Below are 22,199 nucleotides of genomic sequence, written 5' to 3'. Positions count from 1 at the left end.
CCCGAGCCGCCGCGGCGCGCGAAACAGCTGATTTGCGCGCCGCTGCTCCCCCTCCCTCCCAGGCTTGAGAGCCTGGGAGGGAGGGCGAGTAGCAGCACGCGAATCAGCTGTTTCGCGCGCCGTGGTAGCAGCAGCGGAGGTGAGCTAGGGCGGCTGGGGCACATTTTTAGGGGCGGCATTCTGGCGCCGGCCATGCTGCCCCTAAAAATGTGCTGCCCCAAGTACCAGCTTGTTTTGCTGGTGCCTAGAGCCGGCCCTGCACACAGAGCTCATTGAAAGGAAAATCATGATAAATTTATTCAGCCATAAAAAGGCCTTGTGCTCAGAGGCATTAGATCCCTTTAACAGACACTGAAGAATTTTAACTTGCGTCATATGCATACACATGGTCTTCAGTACAACCACATTCATCAGTCTGGAAGAAAATACAGAACTTTCACAAGTCTATATGATGTTTCAAAGATTGAAATGTATCTCATTTTTCAAACTACTGATAGTATATAATTTTATATGAAATTAAGTATCTACAAATTTGCAATGCTCTTCTTAAGTCAGGGAAAATTACCTCAGAGCCACGCTAAAAAGTAGTAAAGGAGGAAGTAGGGTAGGATATAGTACTTTGGATCAGTCAACGAGCAACTCCCTTTAGGAACCTTCATTCAAAATTCAGAAATATGCAAACTGATTTATAATGTTATCTTTAATCTACAGATTTCAGATATCACCAATTAAAAATATAATGTGCACGAAATTATAAGTAATTTTCAAAATGTCCCACTGTAATGATACTCTACCTTGATGCAAGGCCACCCAGAGGATTCAGGGGGCCTGGGGCAAAGCAATTTCGGGAGCCCCTTCCATAAAAAAAAGTTGCAATACTATAGAATACTATATTCTCGTGGGGGCCTCTGCAGGGCCCAGGGCAAACTGCCCCACTTGCCCCCCCCCCCCCCCCCGGGCGGCCCTGCCTTGATGTGTGTATTATATATTTTTTTTATTTTCAATTTCATTCAAAATTCTTGATATAAGTCTATTTCATAAAATCACACACAAGCATGTGCATTTAATGGAACTACTCCAGGGAAATATCCCAGGTCAAAACAAACAGAAAAAAATAATTTGTCCATATCTATCTAGGTACTTACACTACTGTGATATCTGCGCCTCTCACAATCATTAATGGATTTTAATCACAATACACCCAAGAAGTAGAGAAGCATTATCAACATTTTATATAGAAGAACTACTGAAGCACAGGGTAGCTTAAGTGACTTACCCAAGGTCACAAAGGAAGTCTGAGTAAACCAGGGGCAAGCAAACTTTTTGGCCTTTCTGCCCCCCCCGGACTCCTGCCCCATCCAACCCCGCCACCCCCATTCCCTGACAGCCCACCCGGGACCCCTGCCCCATCCGCACACACCCGCTCCCTGTCCCCCGGACGCCCGCTGCCCCATCCAACCCCTCCTCTCATTCCTGACGCCCCCCCCCCCCCCCGGATCCCTGCCCCGCCCAACCACCCCTTGTCCCTGTCCCCTGACTGCCCCCGGAACCCCTGCCCCTGACTGCCCCCTGCCGCCCCATCCAACCTCCTCCCCTTCCTGACTGCCCCCCGGGACCCCTGCCCCCATTCAACCCGTCTCCCCCCCAACCGCCCCAACCCCTATCCACACCCCTGCCCCCTGACCACCACCCCAAACTCCCCTGCCCTCTATCCAACCCCCCCCGCTCCCTGCCCTCTTACCACGCTGCCTGGAGCACCGGTGGCTGGCGGCGCTACAGCTGCACCACCCGGCTAGAGCCGGGCCACCCGCCGCCGCCACTACGCAGCACAGAGACCAGGTCAGGCCGGGCTCTGCAGCTATGCTACCCCAGGAGCTCACAGCCCCGCTGCCCAGAGCATTGCACCAGCGGCAGAGCGAGCGAGCTGAGGCTGCGGGGGAGGGAGAACAGCAGGGGAAGGGCCGGGGCTAACCTCCTGGGCCAGGAGCTCAGAGGCTGGGCAGGACAATCCCGCAGGCCACACCAGTTTGCCCACCTCTGAGCTAAACAAAAAATTAAACCAGGTCTCCCATGTCTTAGTCAACGCCCTGTCCATTATCCTTCCTATATTACATACAATGAACAAGCTCCAGAATAATATGTAGTTAATATTTATATTTTTAATTAAATATATAACGTAACAAATCAGATTTGACTCTGAAGTAGCCTGAGAATTTGAAAATGTGCATAAGCATTACATATACACATAACGAACGGTAAGATATATTTTTTCACAGACACAGATTGCACAGAGACTTCCTCAGACATCTGCATCCAGATTATCCTTTGGTGCTAAGATGAATGATTTAGCTCTCTCCTTAGGTGCCTAAGGGGAGTTCATTAATAATAAGAACAAACGGTTTCAAATCAATGTCTCCCCTTTCTGTTAAAACAAGACTTCAAACTGTAGATGAGTAAAATGGGTTGCATTTGGCTTTTGTTTCCATCTAGGAACAAAACATTTGCATTACACTAGTCAGGCTCATCAAATTACTTCTAGGCAAGTCAAGAAATCGAGTAATATCTCAGAAAGAACAGCTGTGGAGAAATCAGTTGCAGTGGTTATAATTTTCTAGGAGACTGAAATACAGAAATTAAAATCCCTATTTCCTTATTTGGTAAATGGGTGCCCAGCTGGGTTACAAAAAAAGACATTAATATATCTGAGGAAAAAATTCTTTTTTTTTTTTTTTTTTCCAATGACAAGGTGTTATTTAACCATGCTAGGAAACTTACTGCTTTGAATGATCCTGAATGATGCTTACCAAAGAACGACCTTTAGAAAAAGGAGACTACAGCATTTTTAGACTTAATAAAACACAATGGAAGTGACTGACTTGATCTAAGTAATGGAGAAAATTGTAACCTGATTTTGGACATAGGGCTGGATATCTGAAGTTCACTAATTACACTTTTGTCATTTTCAGAACCTTTGTCCAGTCTGAGTTCTGGGCCTAAACTCATTCCTATCAGAATGCTGTATTGCAGCTCCTGAAACTACCGTATATACTCGTTCATTAGCCCGTTTGTTTATAAGCCGACCCCCCAAGATGGTTAGGTAAAAATAGCAAAAACTGTATGACCCTTTCATATGTTGACCCTATATTTCAGGGGCTGGCAAACTTTGGCTCCTGGCCATCAGGGTAAGCCGCTGGCAGGTCAGGACGTTTTGTTTACTTGGAGCGTTTGCAGGCATGGAGCCCCTCGGCTCCCTGTGGCCGCGGTTCACCATTCCCAGCCGATGGGAGCTGTGGGAAGTGGCAGACCTAAGGGGCTCCATGCCTGCAGACACTCCAGGTAAACAAATCGACAATCTATTAGATAGTCGATTCAGTGATTCCATGGAGTTTAAAATCATCAAATTTTGGTGTAGACCCGTTTATAAGCCGACCCTCGCTCTTTGATGCGTCACTTTTTTACCAAAAATATTCGGCTTATGAACGAGTATATGCGGTAATCAACAGTTATGTTCCAGAGTTCTGATAGAATGCTGAACAACCAATGAACTGCTATGGTAACTTGTATCTGGGTGCACCATTATAACACTTAAATGATATGTCAGCTAGCCACACCATACAGTTTGGTTAATGTTTTCAACTAGGATTAAAATAATTTGTAGGCCAGAGAAATGCAGTAGATCTAATTTAGATGTCCTTCAGTAAAGCATTTGATACAGTCCCACATAGGAAAACTATTAGTCAGGATGGAGAAAATGTGGATTAGAAAAACAATTGCAAGTTACCGGTGGAGTTCCTCAAGAATCAATTTTGGGACTAATCTTATGAAAATATTTTCATTGATGACCTTGACACAAAAATGTATGAAAATTTGCTGATGAACCAAGCTAGGAGGCATTATCAACAAAGAACAACATACAGGAAGAGCTGGATGACCTTAAGGACTGAAGTAATAGAAATGGGATGAAATTTAATAACACAAAGTGCAAGGTCATGCACTTAGGGACTAATAATAATTTCTTCTATAAACTGAGGGCTCATCAGTTCGAAATAACAGAGGATGAGAAAGACTTTGGTGGCTTGTAGTCACCTTGTGATCAACTACTACACCTATATGATACAGCTATGAAAAGGAACATGCCATCCTCGGGTGTATCAGGAAAAGCATTTCCAGTAGAGATAGAGAAGTAATACCATTGTACAAGGCACTGATAAGACCTTACCTGGAATACTGTGTAAAATTCTGGTCACCAACCTCTAAGAAAGATTAATTCAAACTGGAACAGGTGCAGAAAAGGACTTATTAGGTTGATCAGGGGACTGAAGAGCTTATCTCAAGACTAAGAGCTTGGTTTGTTTAGCCTAGCAACATGAAGACGGGAAGGAAATATGACTGCTCTTTATAAATACATTTGGGGGTAAACGCCAAGGAGGGAGAAGAGCTATTTAAGCTAAAGGACAATGTTGGGACAAGAAAGAAAAGGGTATAAACTGTCCATGAGTAAACTTAGGCTGGAAATTAGAAAAATATTTCTACCCATCAGAGGAACGATGTTCTACAACAGCCTTCCAAGCAGGAGTAGTGGGAGCAAGAAGCTGAACTGGTTTCATGATAGAACTCAATAAAGTTTATTAAAGTGATTAGGCGACATGATTGGTTGAAATAGCAGGGGACTGGATTCTATGTGGATACAGCAAAGAGCAGCTACAGTAGCAGGTGTGCCTATAACATTCCCTCTCCATCTTGACCCCCCCCCCCCCAAATCTCTGCCAGCACAAAAAACATACCTCTCCACCTTTGAATTTGCCAATTTTGACATCAGCACTCCAAAGAAGAAGAAAATTCCCAGAATGTTATAACATCATATTCTGCTTCCCCAGCTGTTTGCGTGAATTAAATAGAATACTTACATTGGTAAAGGTCCTAACTGACACAAACAGAATATAAACATAACTTCTGCTGGCATCCTTCCCCTGGGTCACCAGTATAACTTGTGAGCTTAATGAAGCTAGTCAATCTGCCTGTAGAGACAGGGGTTGAAGGAAGAACTCTTCCCCAAATGGATGGGCAACTCTTACAGAGGAGACTGTGCCTCCCATCCCCGACACCCTGCAGTGAAAGACATTACCAAATGTGTTTCCAAAGTATTGTCAGAGTTTAACACATGACGCACAAAATGGGGTCAAACATAATAAGATATAACAGTTACTCCAGAATGCCCTGAACTTCCTTCTCAACTGAAAACACTGTAATCCATACTTTGATTCTCCTCAAGTGACTACACCACATATTAAGGTTCCTGATTCTGTTCCTGCCTTTAAACTAATGGCCTCTGTCCTTCATTTCAAACAGTAGCAGTTCATGCTTTTAAAACCAGAGGTTCATAGTGCTTTCTTCCACATATGACCCAACTAGGAGCAATGTTACATACTATCAAGCCACTAGAGCGGTCAAAAAGCCACAATGTTAGTATAAGGTTTCAGAGGGGTAGCTGTGTTAGTCTGTATCAGCAAAAACAACAAGGAGTCCTTGTGGCACCTAAGGTCTCTAAGGTGCCACAAGGATTCCTCGTTGTTAATGTTAGTATAAGTTGCACACTCATCCTGGCCAGGAAACCGTCTCCTAAAGCTGCAGAGTTCCCCAGAAATTTAAGTCACTGTAGCGGGGTGGTCACCCGCTCCTGCCCTAAGGGGTTTAAAGACAGCCCTGGGAGAGGGCTGTTGCAGGGGGAAGCAGCAACTAGGCTGATTAGGGAAGCAGCCGCAGCTGGGCCACGCCCCAATCAGGCCTCAGCTGGCCCTATATAAGAGGCTGGGAGCCAGGAGCTCAGCAGACTTCCTCTAGTTTCTGAGAGGGAGAGAACTGGCTGCAGGGACTTGAGCAGAGTACCTGAGTAGAGCAGGGCTGGGGAAAGGCAGGGGAGCTGGGGAGCTCCAGCCTGGAAAGCCCCAGGCTGCGGCCTAGCAGAAGGCCAGTGGGTACTGGGGGTTGCAGAGGGCAGCCCAGGGGTAGGCAAAGGCAACAGATCCAAACCCAACCTTGCTGGTGATGAGTAGGCTGATACTGCAGTCTGCCCCAGGGCACGGGGCAACACAATGACTGGCAGTAGCCTTATACCGAGGCGAGGTGGGGATAGTGGGTGGGGGTTCCCTAGGGAGGGGAGACCCTGAGAGAAAGGGGTTACTGCCAGGGGGCAGCACCCTAGATAACGGGGCACCGGGTCCAGGAGGGACATGGGGGCCAAGCGGCAGGGGACACCGGCCTGCAGAGTGTGCTCCGGAGGCTGGACGAGCTAATTCGCAGAAGCAACCAGCAGGAGGCGCCACAGGGGTGAGTCCCGCACACTTACAGTCACCTACATGCATCTGCGGGGACTGAAATTAATACCTCTGTATCTAAAACCATGATCCTGTAGGTCAGTGGTCCCCAAGCTTTTTCATCTGGCGGGTGCCAGATGACGAGCCACCACGGACCGTGGCTGGCAGACTAGCATCCGCCGAAATGCCGCTGAGAAGTGGCAATGTCAATAGGCGTTGCCGCTGACAAGCAGCGTCATCCAGAGGCGTCACCGCCGAAAATCGGCAGCGATGCCTCTGGATGCTGCTGCTTGTCGGCGGCATTTCGGCGGATGCTTATCCGCCGGCCAGTATGGGGGCGCACATAGATGCCCTGGTGGGTGCCATGGTGCCCACGGGCACCACGTTGGGGATCACTGCTGTAGGTGCTTAAGATGAAAAACCAGCTCAAAGAAAGGAACATGCTCAAACCATTATCTGTACTCTAGCCCACAGAGGAGGACAAAGAACCACTTTGTGTTAGAGTGAGTTACAATTGCAATGTCTTCAGTCCTGTAGAGTGATAGTAAATAGTGTCAAGTATCAGAGGGGTAGCCGTGTTAGTCTGAATCTGTAAAAAGCAACAGAGGGTCCTGTGGCACCTTTGAGACTAACAGAAGGATTGGGAGCATAAGCTTTCGTGGGTAAGAACCTCACTTCTTCAGATGCAAGTAATGGAAATCTCCAGAGGCAGGTATAAATCAGTATGGAGATAACGAGGTTAGTTCAATCAGGGAGGGTGAGGTGCTCTGCTAGCAGCTGAGGTGTGAACACCAAGGGAGGAGAAACTGCTTCTGTAGTTGGATAGCCATTCACAGTCTTTGTTTAATCCTGATCTGATGGTGTCAAATTTGCAAATGAACTGGAGCTCAGCAGTTTCTCTTTGGAGTCTGGTCCTGAAGTTTTTTTGCTGTAAGATGGCTACCTTTACATCTGCTATTGTGTGGCCAGGGAGGTTGAAGTGTTCTCCTACAGGTTTTTGTATATTGCCATTCCTGATATCTGACTTGTGTCCATTTATCCTCTTGCGTAGTGACTGTCCAGTTTGGCCAATGTACATAGCAGAGGGGCATTACTGGCATATGATGGCATATATAACATTGGTGGACGTGCAGGTGAATGAGCCGGTGATGTTGTAGCTGATCACATTTTGTGTCTAAATAATCTGTCGTGTTCAGATAAGGGCAGTGCTATCATTATAGGCTGAGTCTTCAATAACATGTCAACAAACTCTCAAGCCACCATTATACCTTGTGTCATCAATGTTCACATTCAAACCAGTATCTTTTTTAAACCTTAAATAACTAATTATTAGGGCTGTCAATTAATCACAGTTAACTCATGCGATTAACTCATCAATTAATTGCGATTAATCGCACTGTTAAACAATAGAATACCAATTGAAATTTATTAAATATTTTCAAATATTGATTTCTATTACAACACTGAATACAAAGTGTACAGTGCTCACTTTATATGTTTTTATTACAAACATTTGCACTGTAAAAATGATAAATCAAAATAAATAGTATTTTTCAATTCGCCTTCTAGAAGTACTGCAGTGCAATGTTTATCGTGAAAGTGTAACTTATAAATGTAGATTTTTTTTGTTACATAACTGCACTCAAAAACAAAACAATGTAAAACTTTAGAGCCTACAAGTCCACTTAGTCCTACTTCTTTTTCAGCCTATCGCTAAGACTAACAAGTTTGTTTACATTTAAGGGAGATACTCCTGCCTGCTTCTTATTTACAATGTCACCTGAAAGTGAGAACAGGCATTCACATGGCACTTTTGTAGCCAGCGTTGCAAGGTATTTACGTGCCAGATATGCTAAACATTCATATGCCCCTTCATGCTTCAGCCACCATTCCAGAGGACATGCTTCCATGCTGATGATGTTCATTAAAAAAACAGTGTGTTAATTAAATTTGTGACTGAACTCCTGGGGGGATAATTGTATGTCCCCCTGCTCTGTTTTACCCGCATTCTGCCATATATTTCATATTATAGCAGTCTCGGATGATGACATGTTGTTTGATTTACGAACACTGTCACTGCAGATTTGACAAAACACAAAGAAGGTACCAATGTGAGATTTCTAAAAATACCTACAGTACTTGACCCAATGTTTAAGAATCTGAAGTGTCATCCAAAATCTGATCAGGACGGGGAGTGGAGCATGCTTTCAGAAGTCTTAAAAGAGCAACATTCCGATGCAGAAATTACAGAACCCGAACCACCAGAAAAAAAAAATCAACCTTCTGCTGGTGGCATCCAACTCAGATGATGAAAATGAACATGCATCAGTCTGCTCTGCTTTGGATTGTTATAGAGCAGAACCCGTCATCAGCATGGACACATATCCTCTGGAATGGTGGTTGAAGCATGAAGAGACATATGAATCTTTAGTGCATCTGGCACGTAAATATCTTGCAACACTGGCTACAACAGTGTCATGTGAATGCCTGTTCTCATTTTCAGATGACACTGTAAACAGGCGGGCACCATTATCTCCTACAAATTTGTTTGTCTGAGCGATTGGCTGAAGTAGGACTGTGTGGACTTGTAGGCTCTAAAGTTTTACATTGTTTTATTTTTGAATACAGGGTTTTTTTGTACATAATTCTACATTTGAAAGTTCAACTTTCATGATAAAGAGATTGCACTACAGTACTTGTATTAGGTGAATTGAAATACTATTTCTTTTTTTTTTTTACAGTGCAAATATTTCTATTCAATAATAGATAGAAAGTGAGCACTGTACACTTTGTATTCTGTGTTGTAATTGAAATCAATATATTTGAAAATGTAGAAAACACCCAAAAATATTTAAATAAATGGTATTCTATTGTTTAACAGCGGGATTAATTTTTTTAATCATGCGATTAATCGCGATTAATTTTTTTAAACATTTGACAGCCCTAATTTTTAAAGAAAACTTCAAACAGTAGAAAAAAATTGTCAGATGGCACTTTTTAAAAACAGTCAACTAACCCTACAATATATTTTATCACCACTATAACCGGGTTCAAAAAAGAACTAGATAAGTTCATGAAGGATAGGTCCATCAATGGCTATTAACCAGGATGGGCAGGGATACTGTCCCTAGCCTCTGTTTGCCAGAAGCTGGGAATGAGCAACAGGGGATTGATCACTTGATGGATAACCTGTTCTGTTAATTCCCTCTGGGGCACCTGGCATTGGCCACTGTCGGAAGACAGGATACTGGGCTAGATAGACCTTCGGTCTGACCCAGTATCGCCGTTCTTATGTTCAAACTGTCAAAGAAAATCCAAATTCTTCATAAAGTATAGTGATCATCCTCTAACTCAAAACACAGACTCTTGCTAGGTCTTTTGCACAATTCTGAGAGGCCGTAGGAGTTCTAGCCTGCTATTGCCATAAGTAGTTGCTATTTCCAAATTCAAAAGGAATTACTGTACATAAAGAACAAAGTTAGAGAGACAAAATATTTTCAAAAATACCCAAGTTCATTATTTTCTCAGAGAAAGCTAATCCAAAAACCAACTCGCTAGTGACGTGTCACCACTGAATGATCTCTCATCAACACAGGGTTTGGATTTTATTTATTATACATACTGCAAGAATGTGTGTCATAAAATAAGCCAAATCCCTAAATCAGTTTGACACCTTCAAGACTGAATTATTTTCTATGGTAAGGTGCTCAGAAATAATAGTTCGTAAACTGGATTCCTGAAGGACTTATGAACTAGCTCCTATTGGGGCTAACCGCAAGTTACGTTGGCCCATTACAGAATGGTCCAGGTGGAGCTAGTGGTGAACTGGCTTTGACCAGCCGGGCTGGCTTGCAGCCACTCCGACTGGATAAACAAGTAAAGAGATAAGGAGCGACTGAGAGTGTTAAGTGTGGGAATAGAAAGCAGTAGTGTTTCCTGCCAGAGCCTGCTTGTGGATGCATACACCCCCTGAGAAAGAGATGATGATAAAAACGGCTATGAGAACTGCTTTAGACAAACAGTCTCATCTGCAGACCTTCGCCTTGTGGGTGCCCAGGAATTCCCCACGCTGGAGCAGCGCCTGCTACGAGCCCTCAAGGACAAGGCTGGAGGGTCCGGGACTGTCTGTAGCAGAAGGGGCATAAGCATTGATGCTTGCTTGCTAGGATGCTGGAAAGCACATATTAAGTAATGTGTGAAGGATAGGAAGCTTATTATACTTTTGCAATAAAACCGGTTATACTTATGCACCTGGTGCGTCTTCATTGAGTGTATCTGAGCCCTCCTTTGGCCTGACAGCTCCCAAAGTAAAGCTAAACAATATTTATACAAAAGGCGCATTACAATTTAAGTGCCAAGATGAGAACTTGCTTTGACTAAAGAGCTTTTTCCTTTTCTGCCTATAGTTTCTTATCTCTTTTAAATGGAATGCGGTCAGCTTGAAATGTAGTATCGCTCAAAAAAAAAAAAAGTTAAAGTAATGTCAAGAGAGCATCTAGAATACAGGTGGTTAGGAGCTCTCTTCTCCCTGTGTCCCTTATACAGCTCCTGATTTTGTGTGCCCATATTTGTGTAGTCTTACAATTGTATTTCACGCTCTTTTTTTGAACACATGCAACAAGAGAAAAGCATTTAAAGCCCCACAAAAACATTAAGGGAAACTGACAATACAGAAAGTGCTTTCAGATGCACAAAGTGAAAAATATAGAAAAATATTCTGTCTCGTATTTCTATTTTAGTTATAGTAATTGAAGCGTGAGTCACATATAAAGTAAAATATACTTAATTTTTCACTGACATTTTCTGCCAAATACTGTATAAAGTTCAACTATGCATCAAATTATAAAAAGGGTAGTTTATGCATTTGAATGTAGAATATACAGTGCCTATAATTTTACAATATGGAAGTTTATCCCATGTGTTTGTTGGGCGAATGTCATATTGAATGAATGTGAGGTTGTGTGTGGAATTATTTCAGTCCCAACTTTTATGCTTGCTTTGCACTTTTAAGTTTGGGGTTTTTTTAAAAACACTTTTGCAAGTTTGTGCAAGATGATGCAGATCCTGATTACCAAAAAAAATCTTATGACAATTTCTCCAAATTGGCAAACTTATATAAAAATTATTCTCAGATAGTGTGACATTCCCCATGGCACAATCTGAACTGCTGAACAGCTGTGTCCTCCCAGGTTTCAGAGTAGCAGCCGTGTTAGTCTGTATCCGCAAAAAGAACAGGAGTACTTGAGGCACCTTAGAGACTAACAAATTTATTTGAGCATAAGCTTTCGTGGGCTACAGCCCACTTCTTCGGATGCATTGTGTCCTCTCAATTATCCAACCTGGGGTGACTTTTACACTGCTTCGCTGTGAGAGCAACCACTCCTGGTCAGCTCTCACAAGGCCTCCAGCATGTAAATTATCTCTAGCTATATTGTATGAGAGCTATGGCCAGCCACTCTTGAAGGACACTGCAGAGGAACACCAGCAAATTCCCAGTCCCAGACTTTCACCCAGAAACGTGTCTCTTGTACTGCCCAACCCTCTCGGGGACAACACAAACTCATATACAGTCCTTCAATTTATTAACAGATAATGATATGTACCTCAAATGGAGTTTCCCCAACACTTCCATCCAAGCACACTGGTTTAGATAAAACAAGTTTATTAACTACAAGAAGACTAATTTTAAGTGATTACAAGTAATGAGGCATAAAAGTCAGAATTGGTTACAAAGGAATAAAAGGTAAACAACTAGAACCTAATTTAACAAACTAAATTAATTCAAAGCAAAGGTTTCTCTCACCACATGTTTAGCAGTCTTACTGGCTGGGTTCCTATAAGCCAGGACCTCTCCTCCACTTCAGTGTTAATTTCCTTTCCTTCGGGTGTTGTTGATGCCATGGGCAGAGAGAAAAGGAGGAGTCTTTTGGAGTGTCTGTTCCCCTTTCTTATAGTTCTTTTTTTCCTTTGAAAATCACCTCCAGCCGAGGTTCAGGAGACAGGAAGTCTGAGGGGCCAGGAACCTTCAGCTGCTTCTTTGCCAAAATGTAGATTTCTTGATCACACCCTTTTTCCTGCCAAAGAATGGCCACTTAAACAGATGATAGTCCATCTGATTTTGCTGACCCAGGCTGAGGCATCAGTTTGCCTTTTGTCTTTGAGGAACTTGTTTGTGTCTGCTTTTCTAAACTTGGAACATGTCTCACCAATGTTATACAGTAGAATCTTAACTTTACATACAATGTTGCCACATATTTTTTTATCGGGACAATAATGTGTTAGGATATAGATATTCAAGCCTGTTTACAATGGCCTATACTTTAAGAATTTAGCTAATTTAGCTTATCACTTAGCTAATTACAGAGGTATAAAAGAAAGACAATGATTTTGATTCTATCTGTGTAAAGGCCTTCTCTCACTGTGACAGTGTGAGGCCATGTTTAGTCATATTGAAATAAGGCAATCTGGGGGTGTTAGAAAGGTGATCCGATCTATCACCTCCAGAGAAAGGGAAGAGCCTAGAAGATGTGAAAGGAAATTTAGTTTGATAGTTTTTTGTCTGGTAAGAACTCACTTATCAATAGACACAGCTGGAAAACCCTTATGTCTGTATAGATGTAGTTGTGAAATCCTCACTTCTGTATTGTTTTGTATGTTTATTTGCATGGTCTTCGTTTGGTTCTGTAATTGTTTCTGTCTGCTGTATAATTAATTTTGCTGGGTGTAAACTAATTAAGGTGATGGGATATAATTGGTTAGCTAATTATGTTACAATAGGTTAGGATTGGTTAGGTAAATTTTAGTAGAATGGTTAAGGTATAGCTGTAAATATTACTATATAAATTAAGGGCAAACAGGAAGTAAGTTGGGATTCAAAAATAAGGAAAAAGGAACTTGAATTTAAGCTTACTGGAAATTCACCCCAATAAACATCAAATTGTTTGCACCTTCGGACTTTGGGTATTGTTGCTCTCTATTCATGCGAGAAGGACCAGGGAAGTGGAAGAGTGAAGGAATAAGCTCTCTAACATAATGATCAGGAAATTATGAGTTTTCAAATGATACTTCACAAGCCATACTTTGTACAAAATTTATCATAGGCCTGTAAAAGCGATGAACATAAGGGTCCAGACTGTCACAGACAATTTATTTGCTGAGTGATTGTCTCACCCTTTATTTGTAAAATGCTGATACTGCAAAACTTTCCCAGCTAATATTTACTGAAATGCATAAGATGATCTATTCAAACCCCATTGGGTGATGCCCTATTCTGGTTTGTCAAGAAATTCTTAAGGCAGCTTGACAAGAGGGAAGAGCCCATAAAGTCGACATCTGGAGGAAAATTCTTGCTTCTGGTTTCTGGTGATGTATCATCATGGTTGACAAGCAGCCTGTGTTTTCTCCAGACACTGCTTGATCATCAAGAAGATTCCAGCAACCTGCAATATCTAAGTCTTCACAAACAAATAGTCTCTAGCCAACCAGCAAGTCTGTCAACGTGAACTAGCTGAGAAAAGAAAAACAACCAACAACTCTTTTCCACAGGTCAGCTTCTTAAAAAGCTGCATGAAACCATGAGTCACAGAAAACAACTTGTACAAGTATCAAACTTTTTTTTTTTTTTGCCAGCAGAGGATGCCTCTGAGTCAGCATTCTTGCGTCTTCTTTTTTTAATCACACTAAGTGACAGGTAGTGAAGCATGTATGTATGGGCAAGTGCGTGTGGTTAAGACCTTCAATGTATCCAAAAATGACACCAAAGGAATTAGTTTCTCAAACATTTAAGAAAGGTCTAAATTGGATAATGTCACTGTACTTGGAGATTACACAAGTAAATTCCACAGGTTATGCATTATATGTTTAAATTTTAAGAAATTGCCATCTTCACCTAATACAGATTATATTTAGCAAATGTTTTTATCTTGATTTGTATGAAAATACTGACATTGTTAATTTTTCAGGTTAATTATTAGGTAAAGCTTTTAAAGAAACTATAAGCTTATTTGGAATCATTTCATTAACCTGATAAAGTTAAAATCAAATTAATCTAATTAACTTTTATTTAGTTTGATTTCCATTTTTAAGTTAGGAATTTTTTATTTTTTATGTATTCATTCATTTTGTAACACGTTTTATGTAGGTTTGTTAGTTATTTATATAAAATTGGAAATTGACAATGTTTCTTCTCCTGATGTCAGGGCTCTCTAGAACTGAGAACAAGTGATATAAAACAAAAAGAATCTAATAACCCACCTAGGATTGTGGTCCATACAGTCTATTATCATAATTCTCATATTAGGTATTACTACTGCACAAAAATTTAAAAACAGAATTGTAATTTTTAACTCTGTGTCCCTTTGGCACTTCTGCTTTATGCTTAATGTTACAGATAGGAACTAAAGAGCCCAACAGCCTGTTTTCCAGTGTCATTTGGTGGACTACAGCAGACAGCAACTAGGGCCCCATCGTGTGCTTTACCTGTTAGGACTTTGATCCATAAGCATTAAAAATGATCTAATTCCCAGCTGTCATCAACTTGGAAACAGATAATGCCATTTTTGACAGTGACATCACTACTACCGTTTCAGGGCCGACTCCAGCTTTTTTGCCGCCCTAAGCGGAAAAGCGGGGAGGGGTGTGGGGGGAGAAAGCCGGTCGGCGGCACTTCAGCGGCAGCTGAATCGCGCTGCTTCATTCTTCAGCGGGAATTCAGTGGCGGGTCCTTCGCTCCCTCTCTTCCTCTTCGGCGGCAGCTCAAAGAGGAAGAGAGAGACTGAGGGACCCGCCGCCGAAGATCCGGATGTACCACCCCTTTCCATTGACCGCCCCAAGCACCTGCTTTTGTCGCTGGTACCTGGAGCCGGCCGTGTCCCCTTTTGCCCTTTAAAAAAAATGGTTATAACCTATTTAACATTCCAAACATGCAAATCTTCCCATGAGCTTTCAGTAATGCCAAGTAGGTCAAATTTATGCTCATAAATGAGCAACTCCAATTCCTCCACAAACAATGCCATCGGAGACAAGTTGAAAGTGATACTTTTCATAATCGATCCGTGACTCCTAAGATTAAAATACAGTGCATACAGTCTTGAGGGCGGAGAAAATTTATAGCAAAGAAAGTGTTCTCATGAGCCATTTGTCCAAGACAGCTATTTCAATCAGTCTAACTCACATGCTTTATAATGCAGCTGTAGGCTCTGCCAATCTCCCCAGCCCTGGAACGATTGATATTGCTCCCAGAGTCTGAATCAGGGCATTTTCCTCGGGGCTTCATTTATTACTTAAACACTAAACTCACGCAGTAAACCAAAACAATGCTATTCCCCAGTCCTCATACATGCAGTCTCCCTGGGAGTCCCCCTACTCCAGCTCCTCCCACAGAAACCAATTTCCCTCCTCCTGAACTCAGCCACTTGCTGGCTTTTATAATCACTTGGATCAGACTCAGCTGGGAGGTCGCTGAGCAATCATTAGTGAGGCTGGGTCCAACCTCCCAAAAAGGGTCAGCCGCTCTGTAACAGCACAATTTTTATAGTGCTTTTTAAGTCCAAGGGTATGTCTACACTACGAAATTAGTTTGAATGTATAGAAGCCGGTTTTATTGAAATCGGTTGTATACAGCCGATTGTGTGTGTCCACACATAAAATGCTCTAGGTACTCTAGTCGGCGGACCGCGTCCACAGTACAAGGCTAGCGTCGACTTCCGGAGCATTGCACTATGGGTAGCTATCCCACAGCTATCCCACAGTTCCCACAGTCTCCGCCGCCCCTTGGAATTCTGGGTTGAGATCCCAATGCCCGGATGATGCAAAACAGTGTCGCGGGCGGTTCTGGGTACATGTCGTCAGGCCCCTCCCTCCCCCGTCACAGCAACGGCAGACAATAGATTCGCGCCTTTTTACCTGGGTTACCTGGGTTACCTGTGCAGACAACATGGAGCCCGCTCAGCTCAGCTGAGCTCACCGTCACCATATGTCCTCTGGGTGCCGGCAGACGTGGGACTGCATTGCTACACAGCAGCAGCTGCTAACTGCCTTTTGGCGGTAGACGGTGTAGCATGAGTAATAGCCGTGGGGCTGGCAGCCGTAGGGCTGCATTGCACCAGCCCCTTGCCAGGAGATGGTATATTATGACTGGTATCCATCATCGTCGTACTGGAGTGGCTGTCAATCATGGCCACCTGGGCAGACATGCTACTGTTTCGATGATGAAGGCTACCAGTCGTAATATACTATTTTCTGGCAATTGCCCAGTATTGTCTGCTAAGCACCCAGAAGAGGCCGAGGGCGATGCTGGGTGCTGGCGGACGTGGGGCTGGCAGACGTGGGGCTGCATTGCTACACAGCAGCAGCCCCTTGCCTTTTGGCAGACGATGGTATATTATGACTGGTAACCGTCATCATCGTACTGGAGAGGCTATCACTCATGCTGCACCGTCGGCTGCCAGCTTAAGATGTAAAAAATAGATTTGTTCTGTATTCATTTGCTTCCCCTTCCTCCGTGAAATCAACGGCCTGCTAAGCCCAGGGTTTTCAGTTTAATCTTTGGGGGGACCATTCTGTGTGACAGTTGTTTGTGTTTCTCCCTGATGCACAGCCACCTGTCTTGATTTTAATTCCCTGTTCCTGTACCTGTACGCCATGTCGTCACTCGGCCCTCCCTCCCTCCCTCCTTCTCCTGGTCCATCAGATACTACTTTCGCGCCTTTTTTCTGACCAGCCAGGCGCCATAGCTAGCACTGGGATCATGGAGCCCGCTCAGATCACCGCGGCAATTATGAGCACTATGAACACCACGCGCATTGTCCTGGAGTATATGCAGAGCCAGGACATGCCAAGGCGAAACCCGGACCAGCCGAGGAGGCGATTGCAGCGCGGCGACGAGAGCGATGAGGAAATTGACATGGACATAGACCTCTCACAAGGCACAGGCCCCAGCAATGTGGAAATCATGGTGTCACTGGGGCAGGTTCATGCCGTGGAATGCCGATTCTGGGCCCGGGAAACAAGCACAGACTGGTGGGACCGCATTGTGCTGCAGGTATGGGACGATTCCCAGTGGCTGCGAAACTTTCGCATGCGTAAGGGCACTTTCATGGAACTTTGTGACTTGCTTTCCGCTGCCCTGAAACGCCAGGATACCAAGATGAGAGCAGCCCTCACAGTTCAGAAGCGAGTGGCGATAGCCCTGTGGAAGCTTGCAACGCCAGACAGCTACCGGTCAGTCGGGAATCAATTTGGAGTGGGCAAATCTACGGTGGGGGCTGCTGTGATCAAATTTGCCAGGGCAATGAAAGACCTGGTGATATCAAGGGTAGTGACTCTGGGCAACGTGCAGTCAATAGTGGATGGTTTTGCTGAAATGGGATTCCCAAACTGTGGCGGGGCCATAGACGGAACCCATATCCCTATCTTGTCACCGGAGCACCAAGCCACCGACTACGTAAACCGCAAGGGGTACTTTTCAATGCTGCTGCAAGCCCTGGTGGATCACAAGGGACGTTTCACCAACATCAACGTGGGATGACCGGGAAAGGTACATGATGCTCGCGTCTTCAGGAACTCTGCTCTGTTTCGAAAGCTGGAGGAAGGGACTTTCTTCCCAGACCAGAAAGTGACCATTGGGGATGTTGAAATGCCTATCGTGATCCTTGGGGACCCAGCCTACCCCTTAATGCCATGACTCATGAAGCCATACACAGGCAGCCTGGACAGGAGTCAGGACCTGTTCAACTACAGGCTGAGCAAGTGCCGAATGGTGGTGGAATGTGCATTTGGACGTTTAAAAGCGCGCTGGCGCAGCTTACTGACTCGCTCAGACCTCAGCAAAAAGAATATCCCCATTGTTATTACTGCTTGCTGTGCGCTCCACAATATCTGTGAGAGTAAGGGGGAGACCTTTATGGCGGGGTGGGAGGTTGAGGCAACTCGCCTGGCCGCTGATTACGCGCAGCCAGACACCAGGGCGGTTAGAGGAGCACAGCAGGGCGCGGTGCGCATCAGAGAAGCTTTGAAAACGAGTTTTGTGACTGGCCAGGCTACTGTGTGAAACTTCTGTTTGTTTCTCCTTGATGAACCCTCCAAACCCCCCCCCGACCCAGTTCACTCTACTTCCCTGTAAACCAACCACCCCACCCCACCCTCCCCTCCCACTTACAGAGGCAATAAAGTCATTGTTTTTTCACATTCATGCATTCTTTATTAGTTCCTGACAGAAGTAGGGGGATAATTGCCAAGGTAGCCTGGGATGGGTGGGGGAGGAGGGATGGAAAAGGACACACTGCATTTTAAAACTTTAACTCTTATTGAAGGCCAGCCTTCTGATGCTTGGGCGATCATCTGGGGTGGAGTGACTGGGTGGACGGAGGCCCCCCCACCGTGTTCTTGGGCATCTTGGTGAGGAGACTATGGAACTTGGGGAGGAGGGCTGTTGGTTACACAGGGGCTGTAGCGGCGGTCTTTGCTCCTGCTGCCTTTCCTGCAACTCAACCATACGCTCGAGCATATCAGTTTGATGCTCCAGCAGACGGAGCATTGCCTCTTGCCGTCTGTCTGCAAGCTGACGCCACCTATCGTCTTCAGCCCGCCACTTGCTCTGTTCATCCCGCGATTCAGCCCGCCACCTCTCCTCTCGTTCATATTGGGCTTTTCTCATCTCCGACACTGACTGCCTCCACGCATTCTGCTGTGCTCTATCAGCGTGGGAGGACATCTGCAGCTCCGTGAACATATCGTCCCTCGTCCTACGTTTTCTCTTTCTAATGTTCACGAGCCTCTGCGAAGGAGAAACATTTGCAGCTGGTGGAGAAGGGAGAGGTGGTTAAAAAAGACACATTTTAGAGAACAATGGGTACACTCTTTCATTACAAGATCGCATATTTCGGCTTGCAGGCAGCCATGGTAGGCCACAGTGTTTTGGCTTTTTTAACCTTCTTAACATGCGGGAAAGGTTGCAAACAGCAGCGCATTTCCCATATCAAGGATGAATTGGGTTGTCCATTTAAAATGGGGTTTCAATGTAAAAGGAGGGGCTGCGGTTTCCCGGTTAACATGCGGCACAAACACAAGTAAACCACCCCCCACACACACACACACGATTCTCTGGGATGATCACTTCACCCCTCCCTCCCCCCACCGCGTGGTTAACAGCGGGGAACATTTCTGGTCAGAAGAGCAGGAACGGGCGCCTCTGAATGTCCCCTTAATAAAATCACCCCATTTCAACCAGGAGAGCTTTCTGGAGATGTCCCTGGAGGATTTCCACTCCATCCCCATACACGTTAACAGACTTTTCCAGTAGATGTACTGGCCGTGATTGCCAGGGCAAATTAATCATTAAACATGCTTGCTTTTTTTTTGTAATGTTTACAAATATTTACAAAGTTACACTCACCAGAGGTCTCCTGTGTGCCCTGAGGGTCTTGGGTGAGTTCGGGGGTTACTGCTTCCAGGTCCAGGGTCACAAACATATCCTGGCTGTTGGGGAAACCGGTTTCTCCGCTTCCTTGCTGCTGTGAGCTACCTACAGTACCTCCATCCTCATCTTCCTCATTCCCCGAACCGTCTTCCCTGTGTGTTTCTCCAGTGAGAGAGTCATAGCACACTGTTGGGGTAGTGGTGGCTGCACCCCCTAGGATCGCACGCAGCTCCGCGTAGTAGCGGAAAGTTTGCGGCTCTGCCCCGGATCTTCCGTTTGCTTCTCTGGCTTTGTGGTAGGCTTGCCGTAGCTCCTTAATTTTCACGCGGCACTGCTGTGTGTCCCTGTTATGGCCTCGGTCCTTCATGGCCTTGGAGATCTTTTCTAATACTTTTCCATTTCTTTTACTGCTACGGAGTTCAGCTATCACTGCTTCATCTCCCCATATGGCGAGCAGATCTCGTACCTCCCGTTCGGTCCATGCTGGAGCTCTTTTGCGATCCTGGGACTCCATCACGGTTACCTGTGCTGATGAGCTCTGCGTGGTCACCTGTGCTCTCCACGCTGGGCAAACAGGAAATGAAATTCAAACATTCGCGGGTCTTTTCCTGTCTACCTGGTCAGTGCATCTGAGTTGAGAGTGCTGTCCAGAGCGGTCACAATGAAGCACTGTGGGATAGCTCCCGGAGGCCAATAACGTCGAATTCCGTCCACACTACCCCAATTCCGACCCACAAAGGCCGGTTTTATCGCTAATCCCCTCGTTGGAGGTGGTGTAAAGAAACCGGTTTAAAGGACCCTTTAAGTCGAAAGAAAGGGCTTCGTTGTGTGGACGTGTCCAGGCTTAATTCGGTTTAACGCTGCTAAAGTCGACCTAAACCCGTAGTGTAGACCAGGCCCAAGAAAGAGAAAAAATAAGTAGGAAAGAGGAATGGATTTATCTGAATCATCTGTCTCTGAACATGTGCAAAGAGCAGAGTAGGGGACTCAGAAGTGCTCAGAGACATCCAGAAGGGGTGTGGGGTAGCTGCTGAACATACTCAGATGCTTTCTGTACAGCTTTAACAAAAACTACCACTTCTGCATGTCCTACATATACTCAGCAAGAGATGTAAGTGAGCCAGAGTTCAGATGAAATGTTATAAATATGGCTTTTAGTAAAAGTCATGGGCAGTAAACAAAAATTAATGGCCCATGACCTGTCTATGACTTGTACTATACCCCTGACTAAACCTGCAACAGGGAGTTTCACAAGGGAGTTCTCCAGGTGAAGGAGGAGCAAATAAAGCACCCTTGGGTTAAGTGACTGTCTGTAGTGTGTGTGTTTGTGTTTGGGGGTTACTGGCTGTGTGCTGAGCTTGTTTGTCCATCTGTTTGGTTGCTTGGTTGTTTGAAGGACTGTGTACTGTGGCTGGCAGTTGGGAGCTGTGAGCTTCAAAGGAAGGTTTGAAAGCTAGAAGCCTCTGTTAATTAGCTGAGCCTTAGTCAGTGAGTGGGGCTATCAAGCAGGCCAGGGCTTTATAAAGTAGTGCGCAAGCGACCAGAGAGCTTTGCAACCAGGGGCTGCTAACAGGGAGTTTCGCAAGGGAGTTTGGAAGGGGAGTGGGAAGGGGGCAAGGGCCCCATGCTGTTTTCTTTAAAACTATAAACTAAACTACAGTCAAAACTTCCTGATTTAAACAACACCCTTTCATTAACTAGGAGACCATGCAGGCAGAAGCCCAGCAGCAGAGTGGGGGCTATCCAGTTTATTGCCTGAGTGCAGCATGTATGATTACCTGCCCTTTGGGCGGGTGCCGTATGTGTGCATTTGGGGCAAGGAGCTCCTGGCCCTCAGAGACCGTATGGGCTTTGGAGGCCAGGGTGGTGGAACTGGAGGAGCTAAGAGGCAGAGAGGTATGTTGATGAGGCTTTCCGGGACACTGTAGAATTGTCCCACCTCTGGTCAGACAGCCCCTGCGCTGTTGAGGAGGATGAAAGGCCCAGGGAAGCAGAGCAGTCAACGGGAACAGAGGGGAACCTTCCCATAGTTGGGACCCTCCTTCAAGATGGCGTTAGGGTATCCTCTCGCACTGAGGTTACCTCTCTGGGGGAGGGAACTCTAGTCACTAGGAAAAGGCAGGTGTTAGTAATGAAGATTTGATTATTAGAAACATAGATAGCTGGGTTTGTGATGACCGGGAGAACTATATGGTGACTTGCCTGCCTGGTGCGAAGGTTGCGGATCTCTCGAGGCATCTGGATAGACTTATGTGTAATGCTGGGGAGGAGCCGGTGGTTGTGGTACATGTAGGTACCAATGTCATAGGGAAGGGTAGGAGAGATGTCCTGGAGGCCAAATTTAGGCTGCTAGGGAAGAGACTGAAATCCAGTATCTCTATGGTGTCATTCTCAGAAATGCTCCCAGTTCCACGCGCAGGCCGAGGTAGGCAGGCAGAGCTTTAGAGTCTCAATGTATGGATGAGATG

At 45.0% G+C, this 22,199-nt stretch overlaps 2 protein-coding genes across 15 annotated transcripts in view; both read right to left on the bottom strand.

Annotated features, from left to right (window-relative positions):
- DOCK3 (dedicator of cytokinesis 3) overlaps nucleotides 1-22,199 on the bottom strand; it is a 642,920-nt gene that overhangs the window by 574,000 nt on the left and 46,721 nt on the right. The gene's annotated exons all lie outside the window — the stretch shown is intronic.
- LOC135972643 (uncharacterized) lies at nucleotides 18,016-21,902 on the bottom strand. The gene is made up of 2 exons (XM_065551336.1): nucleotides 19,708-21,902; nucleotides 18,016-19,112 (listed from the first exon to the last, which is right to left on the bottom strand). Exons 1-2 carry the CDS (start codon nucleotides 20,243-20,245, stop codon nucleotides 18,610-18,612), a joined length of 1,041 nt encoding a protein of 346 aa, XP_065407408.1. The 5' UTR covers nucleotides 20,246-21,902; the 3' UTR covers nucleotides 18,016-18,609.

The sequence above is a fragment of the Chrysemys picta genome, chromosome 7 (assembly GCF_011386835.1).
Source record: "Chrysemys picta bellii isolate R12L10 chromosome 7, ASM1138683v2, whole genome shotgun sequence".
NCBI lineage: Eukaryota > Metazoa > Chordata > Testudines > Emydidae > Chrysemys > Chrysemys picta.
This window is presented reverse-complemented; position numbering and strand designations above follow the sequence as displayed.

Excerpts from the sequence above, each read along its gene's own strand:
- LOC135972643 (XM_065551336.1), bottom strand. The coding sequence starts at position 20,245 with ATGGAGTCCCAGGATCGCAAAAGAGCTCCAGCATGGACCGAACGGGAG. Across the intron at positions 19,113-19,707 it reads GGGCACACAGGAGACCTCTG|CTGCAAATGTTTCTCCTTCG; the intron begins GTGAGTGTAACT and ends CTTCTCCACCAG.